Source organism: Cyprinodon tularosa, unplaced genomic scaffold (assembly GCF_016077235.1).
Source record: "Cyprinodon tularosa strain WSP-4 unplaced genomic scaffold, ASM1607723v1 ctg962, whole genome shotgun sequence".
Taxonomy (NCBI): Eukaryota; Metazoa; Chordata; class Actinopteri; order Cyprinodontiformes; family Cyprinodontidae; genus Cyprinodon; species Cyprinodon tularosa.
This window is the reverse complement of record NW_024039743.1, coordinates 144873-160179: the sequence shown is the minus strand read 5'-3', so window position 1 is coordinate 160179 and position 15307 is coordinate 144873. Positions and strand designations below refer to the sequence as shown.

Sequence of the window (15307 nt, the reverse complement as noted above, 5' to 3'; positions counted from 1 at the left end):
GGATTAAACTCTGTTTCTGTTAGCATCTATCCGTTAGCAGGGATTAAACTCTGTTTCTGTTAGCATCTATCCGTTAGCAGGGATTAAACTCTGTTTCTGTTAGCATCTATCCGTTAGCAGGGATTAAACTCTGTTTATGTTAGCATCTATCTGTTAGCAGGGATTAAACTCTGTTTCTGTTAGCATCTATCCGTTAGCAGGGATTAAACTCTGTTTATGTTAGCATCTATCCGTTAGCAGGGATTAAACTCTGTTTCTGTTAGCATCTATCCGTTAGCAGGGATTAAACTCTGTTTCTGTTAGCATCTATCCGTTAGCAGGGATTAAACTCTGTTTATGTTAGCATCTATCCGTTAGCAGGGATTAAACTCTGTTTCTGTTAGCATCTATCCGTTAGCAGGGATTAAACTCTGTTTATGTTAGCATCTATCCGTTAGCAGGGATTAAACTCTGTTTCTGTTAGCATCTATCCGTTAGCAGGGATTAAACTCTGTTTCTGTTAGCATCTATCCGTTAGCAGGGATTAAACTCTGTTTCTGTTAGCATCTATCCGTTAGCAGGGATTAAACTCTGTTTCTGTTAGCATCTATCCGTTAGCAGGGATTAAACTCTGTTTATGTTAGCATCTATTCGTTAGCAGGGATGTAACTCTGTTTATGTTAGCATCTATCCGTTAGCAGGGATTAAATTCTGTTTCTGTTAGCATCTATCCGTTAGCAGGGATGTAACTCTGTTTATGTTAGCATCTATCCGTTAGCAGGGATGTAACTCTCTGTTTATGTTAGCATCTATGCGTTAGCAGGGATTGAACTCTGTTTCTGTTAGCATCTATCCGTTAGCAGGGATGTAACTCTGTTTCTGTTAGCATCTATCCGTTAGCAGGGATGTAACTCTGTTTATGTTAGCATCTATCCGTTAGCAGGGATGTAACTCTCTGTTTATGTTAGCATCTATGCGTTAGCAGGGATTGAACTCTGTTTCTGTTAGCATCTATCCGTTAGCAGGGATTAAACTCTGTTTCTGTTAGCATCTATCCGTTAGCAGGGATTAAACACTGTTTCTGTTAGCATCTATCCGTTAGCAGGGATTAAACTCTGTTTCTGTTAGCATCTATCCGTTAGCAGGGATTAAACTCTGTTTCTGTTAGCATCTATCTGTTCGCAGGGATTAAACTCTGTTTCTGTTAGCATCTATCCGTTAGCAGGGATTAAACTCTGTTTCTGTTAGCATCTATCCGTTAGCAGGGATTAAACTCTGTTTCTGTTAGCATCTATCCGTTAGCAGGGATTAAACTGTTTCTGTTAGCATCTATCCGTTAGCAGGGATTAAACTCTGTTTCTGTTAGCATCTATCCGTTAGCAGGGATTAAACTCTGTTTCTGTTAGCATCTATCCGTTAGCAGGGATTAAACTCTGTTTCTGTTAGCATCTATCCGTTAGCAGGGATTAAACTCTGTTTATGTTAGCATCTATCTGTTAGCAGGGATTAAACTCTGTTTCTGTTAGCATCTATCCGTTAGCAGGGATTAAACTCTGTTTATGTTAGCATCTATCCGTTAGCAGGGATTAAACTCTGTTTCTGTTAGCATCTATCCGTTAGCAGGGATTAAACTCTGTTTCTGTTAGCATCTATCCGTTAGCAGGGATTAAACTCTGTTTATGTTAGCATCTATCCGTTAGCAGGGATTAAACTCTGTTTCTGTTAGCATCTATCCGTTAGCAGGGATTAAACTCTGTTTATGTTAGCATCTATCCGTTAGCAGGGATTAAACTCTGTTTCTGTTAGCATCTATCCGTTAGCAGGGATTAAACTCTGTTTCTGTTAGCATCTATCCGTTAGCAGGGATTAAACTCTGTTTCTGTTAGCATCTATCCGTTAGCAGGGATTAAACTCTGTTTCTGTTAGCATCTATCCGTTAGCAGGGATTAAACTCTGTTTATGTTAGCATCTATCCGTTAGCAGGGATGTAACTCTGTTTATGTTAGCATCTATCCGTTAGCAGGGATTAAATTCTGTTTCTGTTAGCATCTATCCATTAGCAGGGATGTAACTCCGTTTATGTTAGCATCTATCCGTTAGCAGGGATGTAACTCTCTGTTTATGTTAGCATCTATGCGTTAGCAGGGATTGAACTCTGTTTCTGTTAGCATCTATCCGTTAGCAGGGATGTAACTCTGTTTCTGTTAGCATCTATCCGTTAGCAGGGATGTAACTCTGTTTATGTTAGCATCTATCCGTTAGCAGGGATGTAACTCTCTGTTTATGTTAGCATCTATGCGTTAGCAGGGATTGAACTCTGTTTCTGTTAGCATCTATCCGTTAGCAGGGATGTAACTCTGTTTATGTTAGCATCTATCCGTTAGCAGGGATTAAACTCTGTTTATGTTAGCATCTATCTGTTAGCAGGGATTAAACTCTGTTTCTGTTAGCATCTATCCGTTAGCAGGGATTAAACTCTGTTTCTGTTAGCATCTATCCGTTAGCAGGGATTAAACTCTGTTTATGTTAGCATCTATCCGTTAGCAGGGATTAAACTCTGTTTCTGTTAGCATCTATCCGTTAGCAGGGATTAAACTCTGTTTCTGTTAGCATCTATCCGTTAGCAGGGATTAAACTCTGTTTATGTTAGCATCTATCCGTTAGCAGGGATTAAACTCTGTTTCTGTTAGCATCTATCCGTTAGCAGGGATTAAACTCTGTTTCTGTTAGCATCTATCCGTTAGCAGGGATTAAACTCTGTTTCTGTTAGCATCTATCCGTTAGCAGGGATTAAACTCTGTTTCTGTTAGCATCTATCCGTTAGCAGGGATTAAACTCTGTTTCTGTTAGCATCTATCCGTTAGCAGGGATTAAACTCTGTTTATGTTAGCATCTATCCGTTAGCAGGGATTAAACTCTGTTTCTGTTAGCATCTATCCGTTAGCAGGGATTAAACTCTGTTTCTGTTAGCATCTATCCGTTAGCAGGGATTAAACTCTGTTTCTGTTAGCATCTATCCGTTAGCAGGGATTAAACTCTGTTTCTGTTAGCATCTATCCGTTAGCAGGGATTAAACTCTGTTTATGTTAGCATCTATCCGTTAGCAGGGATGTAACTCTGTTTATGTTAGCATCTATCCGTTAGCAGGGATTAAATTCTGTTTCTGTTAGCATCTATCCGTTAGCAGGGATGTAACTCTGTTAATGTTAGCATCTATCCGTTAGCAGGGATGTAACTCTCTGTTTATGTTAGCATCTATGCGTTAGCAGGGATTGAACTCTGTTTCTGTTAGCATCTATCCGTTAGCAGGGATGTAACTCTGTTTCTGTTAGCATCTATCCGTTAGCAGGGATGTAACTCTGTTTATGTTAGCATCTATCCGTTAGCAGGGATGTAACTCTCTGTTTATGTTAGCATCTATGCGTTAGCAGGGGTTAAACTCTGTTTCTGTTAGCATCTATCCGTTAGCAGGGATTAAACTCTCTTTCTGTTAGCATCTATCCGTTAGCAGGGATTAAACTCTGTTTCTGTTAGCATCTATCCGTTAGCAGGGATGTAACTCTGTTTATGTTAGCATCTATCCGTTAGCAGGGATGTAACTCTGTTTATGTTAGCATCTATCCGTTAGCAGGGATGTAACTCTCTGTTTCTGTTAGCATCTATCCGTTAGCAGGGATGTAACTCTGTTTATGTTAGCATCTATCCGTTAGCAGGGATGTAACTCTCTGTTTCTGTTAGCATCTATCCGTTAGCAGGGATGTAACTCTCTGTTTATGTTAGCATCTATCCGTTAGCAGGGATTAAATTCTGTTTCTGTTAGCATCTATCTGTTAGCAGGGATTAAACTCTGTTTCTGTTAGCATCTATCCGTTAGCAGGGATTGAACTCTGTTTCTGTTAGCATCTATCCGTTAGCAGGGATGTAACTCTGTTTCTGTTAGCATCTATCCGTTAGCAGGGATGTAACTCTGTTTCTGTTAGCATCTATCCGTTAGCAGGGTTTAAACTCTGTTTCTGTTAGCATCTATCCGTTAGCAGGGTTTAAACTCTGTTTCTGTTAGCATCTATCCGTTCGCAGAGATTGAACTCTGTTTCTGTTAGCATCTATCCGTTAGCAGGGATGTAACTCTGTTTCTGTTAGCATCTATCCGTTAGCAGGGATTAAACTCTGTTTCTGTTAGCATCTATCCGTTAGCAGGGATTAAATTCTGTTTCTGTTAGCATCTATCCGTTAGCAGGGATGTAACTCTTTTTATGTTAGCATCTATCCGTTAGCAGGGATGTAACTCTCTGTTTATGTTAGCATCTATCCGTTAGCAGGGATTAAATTCTGTTTCTGTTAGCATCTATCTGTTAGCAGGGATTAAACTCTGTTTCTGTTAGCATCTATCCGTTAGCAGGGATTGAACTCTGTTTCTGTTAGCATCTATCCGTTAGCAGGGGTTAAACTCTGTTTCTGTTAGCATCTATCCGTTAGCAGGGATTAAACTCTCTTTCTGTTAGCATCTATCCGTTAGCAGGGATTAAACTCTGTTTCTGTTAGCATCTATCCGTTAGCAGGGATGTAACTCTGTTTATGTTAGCATCTATCCATTAGCAGGGATGTAACTCTGTTTATGTTAGCATCTATCCGTTAGCAGGGATGTAACTCTCTGTTTCTGTTAGCATCTATCCGTTAGCAGGGATGTAACTCTGTTTATGTTAGCATCTATCCGTTAGCAGGGATGTAACTCTCTGTTTCTGTTAGCATCTATCCGTTAGCAGGGATGTAACTCTCTGTTTATGTTAGCATCTATCCGTTAGCAGGGATTAAATTCTGTTTCTGTTAGCATCTATCTGTTAGCAGGGATTAAACTCTGTTTCTGTTAGCATCTATCCGTTAGCAGGGATTGAACTCTGTTTCTGTTAGCATCTATCCGTTAGCAGGGATGTAACTCTGTTTCTGTTAGCATCTATCCGTTAGCAGGGATGTAACTCTGTTTATGTTAGCATCTATCCGTTAGCAGGGATGTAACTCTCTGTTTATGTTAGCATCTATGCGTTAGCAGGGATTGAACTCTGTTTCTGTTAGCATCTATCCGTTAGCAGGGATTGAACTCTGTTTCTGTTAGCATCTATCTGTTAGCAGGGATTGAACTCTGTTTCTGTTAGCATCTATCCGTTAGCAGGGTTTAAACTCTGTTTCTGTTAGCATCTATCCGTTAGCAGGGTTTAAACTCTGTTTCTGTTAGCATCTATCCGTTCGCAGAGATTGAACTCTGTTTCTGCGGCTCTAAGGACACAGAAACCCGTCAGGCTGTGAAGGAAAACTAATATTTCAAGGACAATCAGCAGAGCCTTCAGCGGCTATTTGGTTTCCACCGTCTGCAGGGAATCGATCCTCCGCGGAAACTTTTCCAAACCCAGAAGGGATGGTTCCTTTTCTTGGGCTCCGTTTGTCAAGGACAGAGGAGCGGTGCTGCAACCTGATCTATATTCTGCACGGAGCATGTTCTATATAGAGATAGACCTGAGAGAGCGGAGCCGCTTCCAGTAGCAGCGAGCATCAGATAAGACTGTCCTCCAAACAGGCTGCTTTATCTCCTCCACTGACACAGCAATACATCCTGCCTAAGGACTCCTGCTAAAAGTCTTTATTTCCACTTCTATTACATTTATTTCTATAGCTCCAATTAACATCATATCATCTCAGGTCACTTTATAGAGACAATTCAACCAGATCATCCAGTCAGATTGATTTAAAGTTTTTTACCGAAGGAAAGCTGTCATGATCTGGCCTGTTTGCTCTCGCTAAATTGGTTATTTCTTTCACCTGTCATCTATTCAGTTTATTTCTATAGCTCCAATTAACATCATGTCATCTCAGGTCTCTTTATAGAGACAATTCAACCAGATCATCCAGTCAGATTGATTCAAAGTTTTCTATCTAAGGAAAACCAGCTGATTGCATCGACTCATTGACTCTTCAGCAATCCCTCACACTAAGCATGCTTGTAGCGACAGTGGAGAGGAAAAACTCCCTTTGAACAGGAAGAAACCTCCAGCAGAACCAGGCTCAGTGTGAGCGGCCATCTGCTGAGGCCCACTGGGAGAATAGAGATAGAATGAAGCAGAATGATGAAAAAGGGGTCCCTATGTCCTCCAGCAGTCTAAGCCTATAGCAGCAGAACTATAGAGATAGCTCAGGATAACTTGAGTATTTTGGATCAAATATAAGACAGGTAAAGAGTAAACCAGCATATCACTGGTTTCCAGTTCAACCTGTTCTTTAGCTCCGCTGCTGTCAGCCGTCTGGTCTCAAAACCGGAACCACAGGGAACACTGATGCCTTAATGATGATGAAGGTGTCTCTGTTCACCGGTTCTGGTCCAGTGAAAGAGCTAAATGCAGCTCAGTGACCTTTGCCACCGGTTCTGCTGGACTAGTAGAAAAACAACTGTTACTTTAACATCTGTAGAGTGAATATAACTCTGCTTCGCTCCTGGATCTTCTGATTGGTTGACACGGTGCAGGGAGTTCTGCCCCTTCGGACTGACCTGGAAAGGTCACAGTGTGGTTAGCCTGATGTGGTTACCAGGCTTCATCTGCTCCATGGAGCATCCGCCTGGACTTTCTGCCCTGAAAGGACTCGGATCGAGTCGGTCCATCCGTCCTCCTGCTCCGCTACCACCTCCCTACAGAGATCCTCCAGCGTACGCCGCAATGTTCTGACCAGAACACCGACCACATCAAGCTCCGGGTCATCGCGTCGCCCTGGACCCCAAACGCCATCCAAGGATTCTCCAGGAGGTCCGAACGTTCCTCCTGACCTGGACTCCAGCGATCCAGAACAGCTGGTTGATGAAGGAGGAAGAAGCAGGTTTGATCTTTGATCGGATGGGAGCGAGGATGAGGAGGGAGGGCCGCCATGGAGCCAAGCTAATGAATTAAAATGGCGTCAGTAATAATGAGCTGCACCATGTGTGGCTAACCGCTAACGGCAGCCCTGTTGATCCTCTTTGGTTTGCAGCTCAGCTAAGCTAAGAGCGCTGCAGCTAATCCTGTTAGAGTTGTGATTCATGATCTTTAGTGGATGTCATCCTTTTTTCTTCCTCCTTCATTTTCCATGTCTCTGTGTGCAGCGCTGAAATGAGACCTTCGCTAATGCGCTGCGTGAAATCGCATCGCCTTCAATGGAATTACTCTCACTGCCTGTCCAAGAGCAGCGCTTCAAATGTCAGGGGGAGGGGGAGGCTGCAGAGAGACACGGAAACATCTTTATTTCAGCAGCAAAACGAGTCTGCAACTAGCTGCTGCGTTCCAAACCAAGCAGATAAGTAACGGATGTGCAGAGCATCACCTGGACGGGAAGAGCAACGTCCTCCCAGCTGACCTCAGACCAACAATCAGGGGTCAGCTGACCTCTGACCAACAATCAGGGGTCAGCTGACCTCTGACCAACAATCAGGGGTCAGCTGACCTCTGACCAACAATCAGGGGTCAGCTGACCTCTGACCAACAATCAGGGGTCAGCTGACCTCAGACCAACAATCAGGGGTCAGCTGACCTCAGACCAACAATCAGGGGTCAGCTGACCTCTGACCAACAATCAGGGGTCAGCTGACCTCAGACCAACAATCAGGGGTCAGCTGACCTCTGACCAACAATCAGGGGTCAGCTGACCTCAGACCAACAATCAGGGGTCAGCTGACCTCTGACCAACAATCAGGGGTCAGCTGACCTCAGACCAACAATCAGGGGTCAGCTGACCTCTGACCAACAATCAGGGGTCAGCTGACCTCTGACCAACAATCAGGGGTCAGCTGACCTCTGACCAACAATCAGGGGTCAGCTGACCTCAGACCAACAATCAGGGGTCAGCTGACCTCAGACCAACAATCAGGGGTCAGCTGACCTCTGACCAACAATCAGGGGTCAGCTGACCTCAGACCAACAATCAGGGGTCAGCTGACCTCTGACCAACAATCAGGGGTCAGCTGACCTCAGACCAACAATCAGGGGTCAGCTGACCTCTGACCAACAATCAGGGGTCAGCTGACCTCAGACCAACAATCAGGGGTCAGCTGACCTCTGACCAACAATCAGGGGTCAGCTGACCTCTGACCAACAATCAGGGGTCAGCTGACCTCTGACCAACAATCAGGGGTCAGCTGACCTCAGACCAACAATCAGGGGTCAGCTGACCTCAGACCAACAATCAGGGGTCAGCTGACCTCTGACCAACAATCAGGGGTCAGCTGACCTCTGACCAACAATCAGGGGTCAGCTGACCTCTGACCAACAATCAGGGGTCAGCTGACCTCAGACCAACAATCAGGGGTCAGCTGACCTCTGACCAACAATCAGGGGTCAGCTGACCTCAGACCAACAATCAGGGGTCAGCTGACCTCTGACCAACAATCAGGGGTCAGCTGACCTCAGACCAACAATCAGGGGTCAGCTGACCTCTGACCAACAATCAGGGGTCAGCTGACCTCTGACCAACAATCAGGGGTCAGCTGACCTCAGACCAACAATCAGGGGTCAGCTGACCTCAGACCAACAATCAGGGGTCAGCTGACCTCTGACCAACAATCAGGGGTCAGCTGACCTCAGACCAACAATCAGGGGTCAGCTGACCTCTGACCAACAATCAGGGGTCAGCTGACCTCAGACCAACAATCAGGGGTCAGCTGACCTCTGACCAACAATCAGGGGTCAGCTGACCTCTGACCAACAATCAGGGGTCAGCTGACCTCAGACCAACAATCAGGGGTCAGCTGACCTCAGACCAACAATCAGGGGTCAGCTGACCTCTGACCAACAATCAGGGGTCAGCTGACCTCAGACCAACAATCAGGGGTCAGCTGACCTCTGACCAACAATCAGGGGTCAGCTGACCTCAGACCAACAATCAGGGGTCAGCTGACCTCTGACCAACAATCAGGGGTCAGCTGACCTCAGACCAACAATCAGGGGTCAGCTGACCTCTGACCAACAATCAGGGGTCAGCTGACCTCTGACCAACAATCAGGGGTCAGCTGACCTCTGACCAACAATCAGGGGTCAGCTGACCTCAGACCAACAATCAGGGGTCAGCTGACCTCAGACCAACAATCAGGGGTCAGCTGACCTCTGACCAACAATCAGGGGTCAGCTGACCTCTGACCAACAATCAGGGGTCAGCTGACCTCAGACCAACAATCAGGGGTCAGCTGACCTCTGACCAACAATCAGGGGTCAGCTGACCTCAGACCAACAATCAGGGGTCAGCTGACCTCTGACCAACAATCAGGGGTCAGCTGACCTCAGACCAACAATCAGGGGTCAGCTGACCTCTGACCAACAATCAGGGGTCAGCTGACCTCTGACCAACAATCAGGGGTCAGCTGACCTCAGACCAACAATCAGGGGTCAGCTGACCTCTGACCAACAATCAGGGGTCAGCTGACCTCAGACCAACAATCAGGGGTCAGCTGACCTCAGACCAACAATCAGGGGTCAGCTGACCTCTGACCAACAATCAGGGGTCAGCTGACCTCAGACCAACAATCAGGGGTCAGCTGACCTCAGACCAACAATCAGGGGTCAGCTGACCTCTGACCAACAATCAGGGGTCAGCTGACCTCTGACCAACAATCAGGGGTCAGCTGACCTCTGACCAACAATCAGGGGTCAGCTGACCTCTGACCAACAATCAGGGGTCAGCTGACCTCAGACCAACAATCAGGGGTCAGCTGACCTCAGACCAACAATCAGGGGTCAGCTGACCTCTGACCAACAATCAGGGGTCAGCTGACCTCTGACCAACAATCAGGGGTCAGCTGACCTCAGACCAACAATCAGGGGTCAGCTGACCTCTGACCAACAATCAGGGGTCAGCTGACCTCTGACCAACAATCAGGGGTCAGCTGACCTCTGACCAACAATCAGGGGTCAGCTGACCTCAGACCAACAATCAGGGGTCAGCTGACCTCTGACCAACAATCAGGGGTCAGCTGACCTCAGACCAACAATCAGGGGTCAGCTGACCTCTGACCAACAATCAGGGGTCAGCTGACCTCTGACCAACAATCAGGGGTCAGCTGACCTCAGACCAACAATCAGGGGTCAGCTGACCTCTGACCAACAATCAGGGGTCAGCTGACCTCAGACCAACAATCAGGGGTCAGCTGACCTCAGACCAACAATCAGGGGTCAGCTGACCTCTGACCAACAATCAGGGGTCAGCTGACCTCTGACCAACAATCAGGGGTCAGCTGACCTCAGACCAACAATCAGGGGTCAGCTGACCTCAGACCAACAATCAGGGGTCAGCTGACCTCTGACCAACAATCAGGGGTCAGCTGACCTCAGACCAACAATCAGGGGTCAGCTGACCTCTGACCAACAATCAGGGGTCAGCTGACCTCTGACCAACAATCAGGGGTCAGCTGACCTCTGACCAACAATCAGGGGTCAGCTGACCTCAGACCAACAATCAGGGGTCAGCTGACCTCAGACCAACAATCAGGGGTCAGCTGACCTCTGACCAACAATCAGGGGTCAGCTGACCTCAGACCAACAATCAGGGGTCAGCTGACCTCAGACCAACAATCAGGGGTCAGCTGACCTCTGACCAACAATCAGGGGTCAGCTGACCTCAGACCAACAATCAGGGGTCAGCTGACCTCAGACCAACAATCAGGGGTCAGCTGACCTCTGACCAACAATCAGGGGTCAGCTGACCTCTGACCAACAATCAGGGGTCAGCTGACCTCTGACCAACAATCAGGGGTCAGCTGACCTCTGACCAACAATCAGGGGTCAGCTGACCTCAGACCAACAATCAGGGGTCAGCTGACCTCAGACCAACAATCAGGGGTCAGCTGACCTCTGACCAACAATCAGGGGTCAGCTGACCTCTGACCAACAATCAGGGGTCAGCTGACCTCAGACCAACAATCAGGGGTCAGCTGACCTCTGACCAACAATCAGGGGTCAGCTGACCTCTGACCAACAATCAGGGGTCAGCTGACCTCTGACCAACAATCAGGGGTCAGCTGACCTCAGACCAACAATCAGGGGTCAGCTGACCTCTGACCAACAATCAGGGGTCAGCTGACCTCAGACCAACAATCAGGGGTCAGCTGACCTCTGACCAACAATCAGGGGTCAGCTGACCTCTGACCAACAATCAGGGGTCAGCTGACCTCAGACCAACAATCAGGGGTCAGCTGACCTCTGACCAACAATCAGGGGTCAGCTGACCTCAGACCAACAATCAGGGGTCAGCTGACCTCTGACCAACAATCAGGGGTCAGAGAGGCTGGAGGTCAACCAGGCAACATTTCTGTTCTCATCAGGCCGTCCTGTTTTCACTGACTCAGCAGTTGATCTTATGCTGTTTGTTTTTTAAGGACAGTAATGAAGACATTTTAACCTGCGATGGCAAAGAGAAGGAGCTTTACTGTCTGAGGAGGAACGGCTCCTTCCATGAGCTGCTCCTCATGCTGCCAGCTTCCAACCGCAGCTTCAAACGGCTTCCTGTAACTGAGCAGCGCACAGCCGCGGGTGTTCTGTCCCCATTTACTCCCATAACTAAAGAGCAGCAACAGGTGGGGGAAGGTCATTAATATAGGGCAGCCTGTGTGTAGCTGACCCAGCAACAGGTGGGGGAAGGTCAGAATGTTTTATCTCGTCTCCTGGGTATCTAACATAATGAGTCTCCGGGTGTTTTTCAGACTGTGATGCTAACGCTAACACTGGGATGCTTAGACAAAGACTGTGATGCTAACGCTAAAACTGTGATGCTAACGTTAACACTGTGATGCTAATGCTAACATTGAGATGCTAATGCTAATATTGAGATGCTTACACAATGACTGTAATGCTGACTCTAAGACTATGATGCTAACACTAACATTGTGATGCTAATGCTAACACTGTGATACTAATGCTAACATTGAGATGCTAATGCTAACACTGTGATGCTAATGCTAACACTGTGATGCTTACCCTAAGAATGTGATGCTAACACTAACACTGTGATGCTAATGCTAACACTGTGATGCTTACACAAAAACTGTGATGCTAATGCTAAGACTGTGATGCTAACGCTAACACTGTGATCCTTACACAAAGACTGTGATGCTAACGCTAACACTATGATGCTAACGCTACGATTGTGATGCTAATGCTAACACCGTAATGCTTACCCTAAGACTGTGATGCTAACACTAACACTGTGATGCTAATGCTAACACGGTGATGCTTACACAAAGACTGTGATGCTAATGCTAAGACTGTGATGCTAACTCTAACACTGTGATCCTTACACAAAGACTGTGATGCTAACGCTAACACTGTGATGCTAATGCTAACAGTGTGATGCTAACACTAATACTGTGGTGTTACACAAAGACTGTAATGCTTAGGCTGAAGATGTGATGCTAGCACTTACACTGTGATGCTAACGCTACGACTGTGATGCTAACGCTAAAGCTGATCATACCTGAAACCTTCATGGTGACGGCGTCTTCCTGCTACCTGTCCTCTTCTGGCTCCGCCCTTTTTCTCCACATGCATGTTCTGATCATGTGATCTGCATTCAGGGTGGATTTAGACGGATCTAGCAGGGCTGCAGACACAGATCTATGATCTCCTCAGGAAGCTGCTAATGAGGCTTAACGAGATATTTAGACCTTTCTGCCTAGAGCATCAACATCTAGAACTGCATGAAGATCAATGAGCAATGATGTCATTTCTGTTCAGATTATTGGTTAAATATTAAATGTAACATTTATGCCATTTTATTGCATGTTAGTAGTTAGAAGTTTATGACCAAAACACATGATTCATTTTAAAGGTTAGGGTTCTACTGAAATTCAATAAAAGTTTAAAAAACAAAAATGCAATAGGAAATATGCAAAAAACTGAAATATGCAATAATGGTTAATATGGTTTAATATCAATTTTTTTTTTAAATACTTTAAAGGTAAATGAAATGAATCTATTCATATATATCTTTTTTAACAACTTGTTGTATATGTTGTTGCCATAGACAGGAATGATCTTCTGTAGAGGTCTGCCTACAGAGGGACTGGAGAGCCCTCTGACTAAAGACACTTAGAGCATCTGATGGGCAAACTGGAACAGCTGGGCTTCAATACGCCCCTCTGCTATTGGCTGCTAGACTTCCTCACCAACAGACCTCAGTCAGAACGCCTCTGATGTCATCAGTCTAAGCCCCTCCCCTCAGGGCTGCGTCCCCAGGTTCACCACCGATCACATGGTGAAGTTTGCAGACGACACCACGGCGGTGGGCCTCATCAGAGACGACAACGACCTGGACTACAGAGAGGAGGTGGAGCAGCTGGTGGAGCAGAGATAACAGCCTGATCCTGAAGGTGGAGAAGACCAAGGAGATCATGGTGGACTTCAGGAAGAAGCGTCCTGACCACGCTCCACTGCTCATCAACAGCTCAGCTGTAGAGGTGGTCAGCAGCACCACATTCATCACAGACACCCTCACCTGGACTGGAAACACCACCTCACTGGTCCAAAGGGCCCAGAAGCGCTTGGACTTCCTGCGGAGGATGAGGATATATATATATATATATATATATATATATATATATATATATATATATATATATATATATATATATATATATATATATATATATATATATTTAAAAGAAAATTAGAACTGTAAATTTACAGTCATTTTTACTATTTTTCAAGGCTGCACTTTTAAAAAGATGAAATTTCTTTTTGTTTCACACTTGTGTAAACAAAATGAAGAATAAAATCAGTCTAAAGTCTAAAACAGAGCCGCTCTGCTCAGGGTTAGTGTTCGTATCTTAGCAACAACGGAGCTGATTACATCACATTTTAACATAACCACTATGTTATTTTCTTATTCTGTATGAAGTTCATTAAAGTGTACAGATAACAAACTGTCTTCTAGAACAGGTATTGTGTCACAAGACGTGAGAGCTGGACCTTATTTTTCTTTTTGGGGATTTTTGGTGGTTCTAATCTTTTTTCTAATCGTTTTTTTAGGGGCGGGGTGCGTTTGGATTTTTTTATTTTGGAACGAACTTTGGACATTATTATTAGAAATCAAAAGAATGGACAGTTTTGGACTTTCAGTCATTAGGATTGTTTGTTTTCTTTTTGGCAGATATAAACTGAGACTTTGAGTTTAATTATAAATTGGTTGTGAAGGTTTTTGGGTTATTGGTCTATTTATACGGAATTATTATTGAATGACACTTTGGATTCTTGGTAGTATTGTGATTTTTTTAAATAAATCTTTGTTGCTAAAAGTCAACATAACCTTAGTGGTTGGATATTTTTTCTTTTGTCTCAGATTCATAATGTAACACACTTTGCCTGTTTTCCTGTGGCAGAATCCCCCATGAGTACTAGTGAGTTCTGCTGTGAATCAAGCTGAATTTGACCCGTTATGGCAGAGGGAGGAATGTAGACGGTTACCAATAGAACACTGGTGAACTCTCCAGGCAAATAGTGAGGATAACATCCTTTAGTGGCGTTAATACTGCCCATTTTCTGGTCGGGTCCTAGCTAGGACTTGGAGTTCTTCTAACGTGTTTCCTGAAGATCTCACATTCTCCATGATTGATGGAAGAGATGGTTTCTATTTCCTGCTTCCCTGTCTCCTCCTTGCTTTCTACCTCAGCAGGAACCTGTGGGAGTGGTAGATTTACTTCAGCTTTAGAGATGCTCCAGGGTGTAAAGAATCAACTTGCTGTGGTTGCTATGGTTATGAATCACAACAATTATTAAAAATGGGAAAAAAAAAACAGTACAAATCCTTGTAGTTTCACAGCGTTCAACACCAGTAGCCCCTTTTCCACTGACCGCCCGGGGTTTGCATCCCCCAGGTAACAGGAATCCTGACTAATGTTACTGTACCATGACTCTGAAAGGCCCCGGGACCATCAACCAAAGACCATAAAACCTAAACTACACCCATGTTGGAGTCTTTCTGTATGAACTTCCCTCCTCCTGCTGAGAGATATTGTTGATGAAAATGACAAAGGTAATGAATGTGACTCGGATGATGAACATGCCTCAGGGAATGAAAATGACTCGGGTGATGAAAATGACTCTGGTGATGAAAAGGACTCGGTTGATGAACAGGACTCTGGTGATGAAAATGACTCAGGTAATGAAAATGACTTGGATGATGAAATGACGCAGGTAATGAAAATGACTCGGGTAATGACATGACACAGGTAATGAAAATGACTCGGGTGATGAAAATGACTCTGGTGATGAAAAGGACTCGGTTGATGAACAGGACTCTGGTGATGAAAATGACTCAGGTAATGAAAATGACT

The 15307-nt window shown here is 45.1% G+C and overlaps 1 protein-coding gene across 1 annotated transcript in view; it reads left to right on the top strand.

Annotated features, from left to right (window-relative positions):
• The window catches only part of LOC119776877, a 79257-nt gene that overhangs the window by 17711 nt on the left and 46239 nt on the right, over positions 1–15307 (top strand). The window contains 4 exon segments of the mRNA XM_038275507.1: positions 6604–6837; positions 7100–7193; positions 11357–11564; positions 14983–15132. Coding sequence (XP_038131435.1) covers positions 6604–6837; positions 7100–7193; positions 11357–11564; positions 14983–15132 — 686 coding nt within the window.